Source organism: Arvicola amphibius, chromosome 4, assembly GCF_903992535.2.
Source record: "Arvicola amphibius chromosome 4, mArvAmp1.2, whole genome shotgun sequence".
NCBI lineage: Eukaryota > Metazoa > Chordata > Mammalia > Rodentia > Cricetidae > Arvicola > Arvicola amphibius.
In genome coordinates this window covers 35,715,151-35,727,823 of record NC_052050.1, presented here as the reverse complement: position 1 = coordinate 35,727,823, position 12,673 = coordinate 35,715,151, and the positions used below count along the sequence as shown (strand labels likewise).

General features: G+C 42.8%; 1 protein-coding gene across 7 annotated transcripts in view; it reads left to right on the top strand.

Moving 5' to 3' along the window:
• Bcas3 (BCAS3 microtubule associated cell migration factor) overlaps positions 1-12,673 on the top strand; it is a 485,118-nt gene that overhangs the window by 175,842 nt on the left and 296,603 nt on the right. For all 7 annotated transcript variants that reach the window (XM_042055034.1, XM_042055036.1, XM_042055035.1 and 4 more), the window contains exon 16: positions 5,252-5,402. In XM_042055034.1, the coding sequence (XP_041910968.1) occupies positions 5,252-5,402 (151 nt within the window). The remainder of the gene's footprint in view (positions 1-5,251; positions 5,403-12,673) is intronic.

Below are 12,673 nucleotides of genomic sequence, written 5' to 3'. Positions count from 1 at the left end.
AAGCATCCAGATCAATGTTCCTAAAGATACCAAGTTGAGGCTCCTTGTCCAGACGAGCATGAGTCTGAGCAGGGTAGAAATCCATGGGCCACATCACTTGCTCTTCATCCTTTGCCCTTTGAGACAAGGTCTCTTCACATAGCCCCTGTTGCCTTTGAGCTCCTTCCTGCCTCATCCTTCAGCTCCTGAAATTTTGCCTTGCGCTACTACCATATTGGAAGTACTTTTCTGAAGTGTTTGGAGATCCCTCCAAAATATTTTCCCCTACTGTTGTGGGGATCCACCCCCTGCTTCTCGAAAACAGATTCAGTTATTTTTGGCACATGCTTTTTGAACTGTAGATCACTGTGTCTGCTCCTGAAATTTCCTGTCTGTGCTGTCCCTTGCTTTGCTAACCCGGTATCATCATTCGTGCGTCTTTCTTTTCATCTTTTGCTTTCTGTTAGCAGCAAACTCCTGTAAGTGTAAACTTCGCGTGATTCTTCCTTCCTTCCTACCGGTCACAGCGGCTCCTTCTCTCTCTGAGCTGTTTCTCAGATGGCACCTGTAACATGTTTTCCCCATCATCTGTTCATCTTCCTCCTCTCTCCATGCAGTGGTATGAATGCCCTGAAAGACGTTTGGGCTTGCTGCTCAGGACTGAGCACAGGGTGCGACCCCAGTCAGCTCCCATGATCGTGTTGTCCCTGCGGTCTCAGCCGTTTAATCTCATTTCCATACCTGTTAGCAGTGCCACTTCCTGTCTGCGCTTCCCTGTGGACTTCTCCACTGGTGCCGTGGGCTTTCCTGACGAAGACCACCCGAGTCCCTGGCTCACCCCATCCTCGGCATTCATTTGTTCCCTTTCCCTTAAAGATTACTCATTTGAATCTATACACTTACTAGAGAGCAGAGGTTATCTGAAGGAACACAGTAGACCTCCTTTGAGACCGTGTCTCTCATTGGCCTGAACTCACAGTGATTATTGTGCTCTGGGAATCTTACTGTCTCTGCTTCCCCCACGTTGAGATGGACTATAAGCCCCCGCCATTACACGCACCATTTTTTTTTTCCCGTGGTTTCTGGGATTGAACTGCAGTCTTCATACTTTGAAGGCAAGCACTTTCTGCACAGAACTACCTCCCAAGTCCACGAAAATACAAAATTTATCCATGGGAGGGGCAGGCAAAGTTTTCCTTATTTTTATTATTTTACGCGTATAAGTGTTTTTCCTGCATACATGTCTGTATGTACCATGTGTGTATCTGGTGCCCATGGATGCCAGGAGAAGGCGTCAGGTCATTTGACTCTGGAGTTACAGATTGTTGTGAGCTGCCTTGTGGCCATGGTAATATTCAGGGCAGTGCAAGACTTCCTCTTCTTCACACCCTTGCTTGTGCATTGCTTTCTACTTGGTTGTTTTTGCTTAAGAAACTGTTGGGTATTCATTAAGTTTTGGGATCTAATTCTTGGATTTTGAATTCTCATTCCCAGCTCTGAGAAGGCAGTGGGTATTTGATAGGTGTTGCATCCACCTTGATTTGGGAAGCAGGGCATTCTTAGGATACTGACTTTTTAAAACCAATTTTTTTGTTTCCATTCCAAATTTATTTTTTTACTCTTCTGTTCTTTGTTTGCTGTGTTAAGTATAAACCCAGCATATTGTCCACCCTAGGCAAATGATCTCCTGCTGAGCTGCTTCTCAACCAGTAGCTTTCATTTTAAAGATCTTTCTTTTCTCCAGACAAATTTATTTCTTGATGGTTTTTTCTTTCACTCCATTTTCCTTTCTCCCTCCCTCTCCCTTTCGCTCCCAAGCAACCCTCTTCCTCTTTTTTTTCTCCTCCCTGTCTCCTGTCTTTCTGTCTTCCAATTTTTTTTTCTGGTAATGGTATGTAGTTCTGGCCTTTTTGAACTCAGTATGTAGCGAAGAATGGCTTTAAACTTTCTGATCCTCCAAGTGCTAGGATCATAGGCATGTGCACCTTATCTGGTTTATGTGGTGGTGGGATCAAACTTAGGGATATGTGTAATGCCAGGCAACTACTCTACCAATTCATCTCCCTCCCCGACCCTGAGTTATTTTTTAACAGCTATTATAAATAGGATTTCTAGTTAATGTGCTGATTTGTAATTTCGGCAGTGTAGTTATATAAAACAGAATTACTGAGCCATTGTCGAACATATTTACCCTTTCTTTTAAGCTATGCTTGGCTCGGGTATAGCTCTGTGCTAGAGTGTTTACTTGCCTAGTGGACATGTATGTGATCTCCAGGATTGCCTTCTACCAAGAGAGGGAGGGAGGGAGGGAGGGAGGGAGGGAGGGGGGGGAGAGAGAGGGGGGGAGGGAGGGAGAGAGGGAGGACGGGAGTGGGAGAGAGGGAGAGGGGGGGGGAGAGAGAGGGAGGGAGGGAGGGAGGGAGGACGGGAGTGGGGGGGGGGGAGAGAGAGAGAGAGAGAGAGAGAGAGAGAGAGAGAGAGAGAGGACTAAAAGGGGGCTATGTCAGATCTAGTACTGTGTGACACAGACACAGCCACTCTGCCTGCCCTGTTAACACAAACACAAACTACCTTACACACTCCTGTCCACTGGGCCATAGACAGAGGATACAGCTTCAACACAGAAGAGAGGAGAGGACACCAGGACAATTGGTTAGTGCTTGAGAATGCAGGAGCAGTTCCTTGCATGTTGTGCTGTGGCCGTCCTGTATCCTAGGGAAAGGTCACGGCCAGCTGAAGCGCTGCAGTGGGAACATCTCAGCGGATCACTGCTTGTTTCTGTTTTATTGGCTGTGCTAGGTAAGTGCTCTACCACTAAGGCACAGTCACAGGTCAGATACCTGTTATCAGTCGTGTTCCATGAGCGGCATCTGTATTTGGTGTGCACTGTTCCGCCTAGGCCCGGTAGCGTAGCACACACTTGTGACTGCAGCGCTAGAGAGGCTGAAGCAGATCCTTGAGTTAAAGGCCAGCTTCGGGTTCAGTGATGTAAGGTGTTGTAAGGAGGCGGCTTGTTTGTTCCTGGCTGCTCAGCCCTGAAATAACCACACAGAAACTGTATTAATTAAATCACTGCTTGGCGCATTAGCTCTAGCTTCTTATTAGCTAACTCTTGCATCTTAATTTAACCCATTTCTATTAATCTGTGTGTCGCCACAAGGCTGTGGCTTACCAGGTAAAATTCCAGAGTCTGTCTCTGTAGGGGCTACATGGCTCCTCTCTGACTCCACCTTTTTTTCTCCCAGGATTCAGTTAAGTTTTCTCCGCCTAGCTCTGCTCTACCCTATCATAGTCCCCAAACAGCGTCTTTTTTAACCAGTGGTATTCACAGCATGCGGAGAGGAATCCCACACCAGTAAGGGAGGGAGGTGAAAGGAAGGGAGTCGGAGGGAGGGAGGGAGGTTATTAGGAGATCTTAAAGGGGAAATAAGTTTGCCCACTCTGTTACACCCCATGAGTAGTGTTTGGAGACTTCTGTTCCTGCAATGGCATCCCTGTCCACACCTTTCCTTCGTGCTATCCTTCAGGCCTTGAGTGTCTCTGCTCTCCCACTTTATCTAACTAGGTTACCTCCCCTGTGGTCTATTTCCAAATAATTGTTCCCACATGTACTTATCTTCAGTTCTAGGCCGTTAGCACTGAATCATTCTGTGTCCCGTCAGCTTTGTGGTACAGAGGATTCCTGCCCCCACAGCATGACATCTTAGGCTGAGACACTCATCAGATCTTTGCTCTTGAGCTGACAAATGAATGACATACACAGCACAGATCCCGGATTGTGACATATTAATGTTGGAGTCTCATTTCAATACAAGCATAGTCATCTCTATATTGACCTTGAGACTATATGTCACTATGAGCAACTCAGGAATTAAAAATTTTTTTCATTCTATTCCATTCATTTTTTTCCTATAAGGTTCTCTTTTTTGTATGTATAATATTGTCCAATTAATTTTGTGTGTATTCTAACTGCTGCCTGTTGTATCCCAGCAACAGGGGTGAATAGCTTTTACTGGCTTTAAAGAAATTAAAGAGAGAATTTGTTAGTATGGGGAGTTAGAAGTGCCTGAGTTTCTTTTCCTCCCTACCATAGCTTAATTTGCTCATTCCAAACAGTGACGTAAACAGATAGACCTGTGTCCTTGACGAGCAGCATTTCTTAGCCACGTCCTGCTTTGGACGTCACCATTTTCCTGTTAGGATTAGAAGATGTCATTCTTGTCTTCCACAGCTACATAGCAAGTTTGAAGATTGATAGAGGCATTGTAGGCCTCTTGGCCTAACTGCACAACACACAAGGCCATGTCTAACGGTTCCTGAGAGAAACCCTAGAACTGTAGGAGCCTGTCACAGTGTGTGTACCCGCTACACTGATGTGTCTTTGCAGTCGTCAGAATTGGGGTTCAGAGCTTTCTGCAGTTCTCCAACACAATTGTTTTATTTTACAGTTCATCAAATCTGTAGATGTGGATGCCCTAGGTAGGGAAAACTATCTACACTTTTTAGGTTGATTAAAAGAGTTGACTCAATAGCAATCAAAAGGCCAAGCAACTCTTTGAGAAGTTCTTGAGTACAGGTGAAATAGTGATTTTTGTAGAAAGCCACACTTTAGAAACATACGATTTCTTATGTAGACAACCACATTATTTTAGAGTAGCTTTCTGGGGGCTTTGAGATCCTGTAAATTGCTGATACGCAAGTGTGAAAACCTGAGTTGGGATCTCTAGCACTTATGTGAAAAGCTGCATCCAGCACTGCCGTGTTGGGACTGAGAAGATCCCTCGAACTCACTGGCCTGTCTTAGTTGATTCAACAGGGTGGATTCAGTCCCAGACCCTATCTTAGACTTAAACAAAGAGCAATGAGGAAGATGCCTGGCATTGAAATTTATGCATATACGTCTGTGCACATACCCGTGTGCACATGCAGACACACAAAGCGAAAACCAAAATGTCCATGTGCAGTTGTCATTTCTATGACCTGATAATGTTGGTTTCTTCCAGTGCTATGAACTTTAATTATACTTGCATCGATTTCCTTTCAAATTTAGCTCACTTATTTGCATGTGTGTGGAAATCAGATGACATGTTATAGGAAATTGGTTTATTTCACCTTGTGGGTTTGGGGGACTACTCAGGCAATTGAGCTCTGGAGCAAGTAAGTCCCTTTCCGCACTGAGTTGTTCTCCCAGCCCATGATTTCTTAAATGAAAACCTTCTCAGAGAGAGGGATGTTTCCATCAGTGATCTTTTGCTTTTCTTTTCTCACGTAGGGAAGCTGAACAGCCAAGACTCTTACAATAACTTCACCAACAACAATCCTGGCAACCCCCGACTTTCTCCCTTCCCGAACCTGATGGTAGTGACCCCTCTAGCACAAATCAAGCAGCCAATGACGTTGGGGACCATCACCAAACGCACTGGGTAAGGCGTCAAGCTTGATGCTTTTTCCACAGCCCTCTTAGAGTGTGGAGTGGATGAAAACGGAACGTGCTTTCTTCATTGTGTGTTTTTGATTACGTCCTTCATTTCCAGCCCGCATGAGACTCAGTGGCAGCTGAGTTTGCACACGAGCATGCTCACACCCAGGCATGTACACACATCCATAGTAAGAAGCAAAGCAGTGACAAGTTGTGAAAACTAGTACTGGCTAATGAAAACCAGACTTCGCCCCTCGCTCACACTTCCTGCCTCGTGGCATTGTCTGATTGTACACTTTGATTTTCTTGGCTCTTTTCAACACGATTGCCATTTTAACACAATTTTAACACAATGCCCACATTTTGACAAATGCAAATATTAGCAAAAGTTTTCTAAATGAGATTGCATTTAAGTAAGTTTATGAAATTTACCCACTTAATTGTGTGGATGTATTACACCAACATGTTTACATATTAATCTACTGTTGCTGTCTGAATAATGAACTATGACATGGACTTTTTACAAGATTGATTCCTAACATTTTTAGAGATTTCATAACGTTCTTTAATTCTTTTCAGTGCTCATCTTAGATGTTAAAAAAGTTCTCTACTTGTTCGGAATATGAACTAATGGATTTTGCGCCTGTAAATTAACTACTTACTACGTGTCTTATATCATTAGATACTCAATTATATGATGATAATGACCATACATTTTGGACTATTAAATTTGTACTTCTGTAGTCATTTCTATAGCCAAGTTACTTGTTTTCTTCAATGTATATTCCCAGTATTTAATTGAATTAGAAATGGAACAAGCTGTATATTAAAATTCCACATTAAAATAGTCTGGAGAAAGCCTTACCTTTGCCTCAAATAGTCCTGAGGCTCCTCCCGTGGGAAAACATAGATTAAATTATCTGGCCATGGTGTTGCCACTGCACTAAAAGTACTTAGAGAAGTGACTTCCCTTAGAGAAATACTCAGGGCTCAACGAGGTTCTGATGATTTTAGTTGTCACATACCAGGGTGACTTGGTGACGTGTGTAAGGTGAGCTACTGACCTCACCAGGTGACATGGTGACGTGTGTAAGGTTGGCCTACTGACAGAATATATTAAGGAGACTAAAAACAAAGACAAATAAAAATAAAGAAATTCTGAAAACCTACTTCCCAAATCACAGTTTATTGTACCCTCTGTGACCTGTCTATCATTTAATGTAGTATTCAGTAGAGGCGCAATTTTAATTGGTATCCTTACTTTCTTTCTTTCTTTTTTTTTTTGCTTAAAACATGTTGATCAAAAGGCCATGAATTTTTAATGCTGTGTGTCCTTGTTTTATTGCTAGTTGAGTTTTTCCCCTTTGTAAGTGCACTTTGTATTTTCTGAATTCAAAATGGTTCTTAATCTTGAAGCAAAATTTTAAAGTTTGTTTGTTTTTTGGACTCTCTTAAATTTGCCTGAATGTAATTGCATGTCATTCACTCCAGTACTGTATAATTCTATAAAATACTGAAAATTTGTATCTTTCCTGAATCTAAGTGAAAGCAAGTTTAGTATGTCGCTCTGATTCAGATGTCCGTTCAGAGGGAGGGGGTTTGTGAGAAGATGGCACAGAGGTTTCTCGGGGCATGAGGACAAATGCGGGAAGTGCTTGTTTCTGAGGAACCTGCTTCTTGATTTGAGCACAGGGCACATTGTGTCCAGGACAAAGACTTAGCACTCGTCATAGACTTCTTTTGTTTTGTTTTGTTTTGTTTTGTTTTTTGACAAAGGGTTTTCTCTGTGTATCCCTGGCTGTCCTGGAACTCACTCTACAGACCAGGCTGGCACAGAGATCCACCAGCCTCTGCCCACCTGAGTGCTGGGATTAAAGGTGTGCACCACCCCCACCCAGCTCTCATAAACTTCTTAAAACAACTTTGAGATTTGTGTAGACATGTTAAATACACAAAGATAGGATGTTAGGGTTTCTTATACTCATGTATGCATCTAGTTGGAATGTATATTTCCTTTTCTCTGTATTTGAAAGTATCCTAATGAAACTTTTGTGCTTTCCCATTGTCTGTCAATACAGTGGCAAGTGTATAAGCTGTTCACATCTGGAGATCTCTGTGGACTTTTGACAAATTTCTTGTTTCCTTGTCTTTTTAAAAATTTGAGGGGCTGGTTAAGAACCGGCTGCTTTTCCAGAGGACATGTGATCAGTTTCTAGCACCCACATTCCCAGTTTTCTAAGCCATTTGTAACTCCAATCCTGAGTGCCCAGCAACCTCTTCTGACCTCCATGGGCACTTCCCTCACGTGTAACACACATGTGGGCAAAACACCCACACATATAAAATGAAATAAAAACTTAAAGAGCAGTGTGTTCCAGGCCAGCCTGATCTCCATAGTGAGTTCAAGGACAGCCAGGACTGAGAGACCCTGTCTCAAAACAAACAAACACAAACAAAGGAAAGTAAACAAAAAGTTACTTAAAATTCTTTGATTTATAGAGTATAAATGCTACGTCCCGCATCGCGATTGTTTTGTTACCACTGCTAGAGCAGACACACAGCTCCATGCAAGCAAGCAGACACACTACAAGCTGCAGATCTGTCCCTGAGCGCCCTCTTAGATTGATTTAATATTTATTGATGAATGCATTGGGAATTTTATGTGCCTTGAAACTCACATTAGTAAATGTGACAGTCTCTCATCTGTTGCTGTGAAGTGAAAACCATTACTAAGGCAACTCTTAGAATAGATAGCATTTAATTAGGGTTTATTTACCGTTTGATTTGTTCTTGATCAGCATGGTCAGGAGGGTGGCCACAAACAGGCCTGTAGCTAAAGGTTTCTCTCCCACCTGCTAGTCTCTCAATAACCACTCAGAGGCTAATACTAATTTCAAACTGTTTGTAATAAGTTCGGGCTTATTATTAACTAGCTCTTACAACTCAAATTAATCCATTTCTATTATTCTGTATTTTACTATACGAGGCTTGTGACCTCATTCTTGCTTCTCCGTCAGCTGCTGGCATCTCCCTGCCTCTGCCTTCTTTCACCCTGTGTCTGTTTGGATTTCCTGCCTAGCTGTATTCTGCCCTGACATAGGCCAAAGCAGCTTCTTCATTAACCAAAGGTAATTAAACATATTCACAGCATATCGAAGGGCGTCCCACATTACATGCCAACATGGTGCTGGAGAAGCAGCTAAGAGCTCCACATCCTGATATACAAGGAGAGAGCCTCCAAGTCCACCTCCAGGGACTCACCTGTTCCGACAACGACACACCTTATAATCTTCCAAAACAGCTCCTGCAAACACAGGAGGGAGGGGATTGTAATCCAGACCATCAGTACTTTGGATTTTCAGGTCCCTTCATAAGTTTTATGTTTTATTAAAGATTTATTTATTTATTATGTATATAGTATGTGTGACTGCACACCATAAGAAGGAACCAGATCTCATTATAGATTGCTGTGAGCCACCATATCCTTGCTGGGAATTGAACTCAGGTCCTCTGAAGAACACCCTGTACTCTTAACCTCTGAGCCATCTCTCCAGCCCCTATATATTTTGTTTTTTTTTTTAACTATTAACCCATATTTTTAGTAATTTAAATAGTTTATAATAGTAATAGAAACTCTGTTTACATGAGAAAACAAACAAACATACGAATCATTATATTGGATGCATGTGCATGTGCCTGGGTTGTGGGTGCTAGGGGAAGATGCTCTAGACTGGTACCGGGGACGGACCTAGTCATGGCATGCCCCCTTACCTGCGGAGCCATCTCTCCAGCCTCCTCCGCTGCCTTACCTGTTTGTTTTTTAGACAGGGCTTCTCTGTGTAACAGACCTGGCTGTGCTGGAACTTACTCTGTAGAACAAGTTGGCCTGGTACTCAGAGAGATCCACCTGCCTCTGCCTTCGGAGTCCGGGATTAAAGACACGTGCCACCATTGCCTGGCCATCACAACTGCTCTTTGTCCCACTTCCTGACGTGTTTATCAACTGCACTCAGCCACTGCAATTGTCATTTCCTTTTCTTTCATTGCAATCCAGCTAAGGATTTGTTTTAGTTTTCTGAATGTGATTTTTAAATTTTTGTCTCAAAATTTAAAAAAATTCATTAAAATGTATATTTTGTCTTGTCAGGAATAATATTTGGTTTGTAATAATATTATATTTTTCTTGCTTGGCTTAGTGGTGCACATTTGTAATCTTAGTCCTGTACGGAGGATCTCAGGTTCAAAGCTAGTCTAGGCAGGTTGGTTAGGGATGACCAGTTAAAAGGAGAGGTTGGATGTCTTCTTCATCATGTTGGAGGCCCTCAGTCCCAGCTCCACCAATGAACAGAAAAGCATGAAAGTACGTTCTCTCTGTTTGTTACAGGTTCTTCTAGAGTAAGTGCCAGATCCAGTTTCAGCCTTAGATTTTATGCCATTAGCATTCACAGACCACATTTATTTATTCTATTGAAGCATTTTTAAAACTGCAGCTAGCTATTTAATCTTTCTATTCCATTTTGCTTTATATACTGGGAAATTGGTTTTCTCATGAAGATAACTAACCAGTGTAAAAAACAAGCAGAATTTTCTTTTTCCATGTACGCTCATTTCTTAAATGCTGTGTTGCCCACACCTTTCCTAGTGCTTTTAGAATGTAGTTATTTAACAAGGAGTGGTTTCCACGGATGATTTAGAAACTGGACACAGAACTCAGCCGTTTCTTTTCTTTTTCTTTTTTTTTTTTTGGTTTTTCGAGACAGGGTTTCTCTGTGGCTTTAGAGCCTGTCCTGGAACTAGCTCTTGTAGACCAGGCTGGTCTCGAACTCACAGAGATCCGCCTGCCTCTGCCTCCCGAGTGCTGAGATTAAAGGCGTGTGCCACCACCGCCCGGCAACTCAGCCGTTTCAAACATGTAAATGCCGTGGCTGCTCAGATACACCTGGTAATATATCTAGTTGTTAAGTAGAGCATCTTCCATTTGTCTCATGTTGTTGGTATTCTGTGTAAAGGCGTAGCACACCCACAAAGTGTTAGAATACTGTCGCAGAAGTATGAAAATTGCCTAAGACTCAGGAGTTCAGACATCCTGTTTGAGATACAAACCTCAGCTTGACTCTGTGGGACACAAATGTGCCGTTACCATGCCTAACATCTGCCCTCTTATTTTTACAAATACATGTCCGTGAAAGCCTGTGCGGTGTTGGGACCATCTGTCCCTCTGCTCTGCACACACTAGGCCAGCCCATCTACAAATGGCAGAAGACAGCTGTGTTTACACCTTTCTGTTGAATACCTTGAAGCACCCCTTAGAGGAAGGAAGGCCTCTGATGGCAGCAGCTGCGTCTTAGCTCACATGCTGGGTTTGGGTGAGGCAAAGGAAGTTCTAGGAATTGTTTGACTTCAGCCACCACTCATGTAAACAGAGTCCACTTTCTGCTGGTCTAGTACAGGAGGACTGGAAAGCCCCTCACCACAGCATCATGTCTTTAACTAGAGAAGGAAAGAAGGGGACCTTTAGGCTAGTGGAAGAGCACTTGCTTTGCGTGTGTGAGGCCATGGGTTCAGTTCTCAGTACCACAGGCAGGAAGGTTGAGAGGAAAGAGGGAGCCAGGGAGGGAGGGAGGGAGGGAGGGAGGAAGGGGGGAGGGAGGGAGGGAGGGAGGGAGGGAGGGAGGGAGGGAGGGAGGGAAAGAGGGAAGGCTCCCATTACAAGGGAGAGAGAAGCAGGGATTGTTCTGTCGTTTGGAGATGAGGTTTCTGTAGTACGGATCATTAACAGCATTTCATAGTCATTTGGTTCAATTAAATCAAAAGCGAATAATTTCAGATGCTAGTAATAACTAATTTGCTGTTGTATTTTATGTGTTTTAAATCTAAGATGATGGATGTCAGTTTTGTGGACACAGAAGGGAACAGTTTATGCTAGAATGAGGTTGAACCAGTTTCATGGGAACAAAGACTATAAAAATTGAGAATGAAGTTACTTTCTTGCTCTTAGCTTGTGGGAGCCCCCTGGAAGTGAACTCACATTCTTCCACTGTGTTTATAATCTTCCCCACCTTCTCATGCCCCCATTTCTCCGTGAATATCTTGAAACCGTGGGCCCTAGCCCTTTAAGCCAGAGTGAGGGCTGTGTAGTCCTGGCTTCTCCTGCGGGCACTTGTACTTACTGTCAGTGCCCTATGGGAGTTCCTCGGAAGAGAAGAATTCACATGTGATGTGTGCATTCCCAGCACTTCTTTGATCTCATTGTCCCATTTAAGCCCTTCCGAGCCACACTTAGTAAACAGGTGTGTCTCTCACTTAATAGCATTTATTTGAATGTCTGCAGCTGGTATTTTAAAAACAAGTTTGTCATCAAGTTTTGTTTGAGAGTAAATAACATTTTCATATAGTAAACGTAACGTCCATTCCTTACTTTAATTCAGTTCAATCCCGTTCACCTTGGTTTATTTAGACTTTCATCCGAGCCTCAAGCCTTATAGAGTAAGTTCAGAGAAGATGGAAAGATTTGGTAACAGACCCCCGTATACCATAGCCCATGGTGATTTGCCACTTTCTGTCTCTGTCTTTTGTAACCATAAATTTGTATAGTTTTGCTCTGAGGGTTTGGTTCCAGATACAACCTGATCACAAGAGCGTTTTCATTTGAGTGTGTGCGCTTTTGTCTACATGTGCAATGTATTTACCGTAGTTGGAGTTTCTAGCTTTTGCGCCAAATAAGTAGAGGACTTAAACCATAGCATAGTTTATTGCATTTTGCTGTAAAGCTGCGGATTTTTTTATTTGAAAGAAGTCTACTGTATACCATATTGAAAGTCAGCGGGCATAGCAGTCGACAGAAGTTTGGCATTATTTATGCTATGCTAGTCGCTCCTCTGTTGCATATGGAAGAACTTCAGCATTATCTATGTTTTTCTAATGAAAATTTTTTTACGTCTTGAGTTTGTAATTTAAAATGGCATGCCAAATATGTCTCAAATTAGTCAGCTGTCTGCTTCAGCTTCAGTTTGTCCTACAGATCAGCAGATCGAAAACTGCCAGTGCCGTTAACCTGTCTGCTGGGGAACAGTTAAAATTCGGCTAATGAACCAATTAAAAGTTGGAAATGACATGAGGGCTCATTTGCAGCAATGGGGAAGGAAATGGGAATTCCCATCATTTGCTTTAGAGAAGGTGCACACAGTGGCAGAAGGGCCTTTAGAGTGAATTTTAAATTGAACTTAAAACGTCTCACCTCCCTTGAGCATTGTTTATATGACGTGCTGTAGCCTT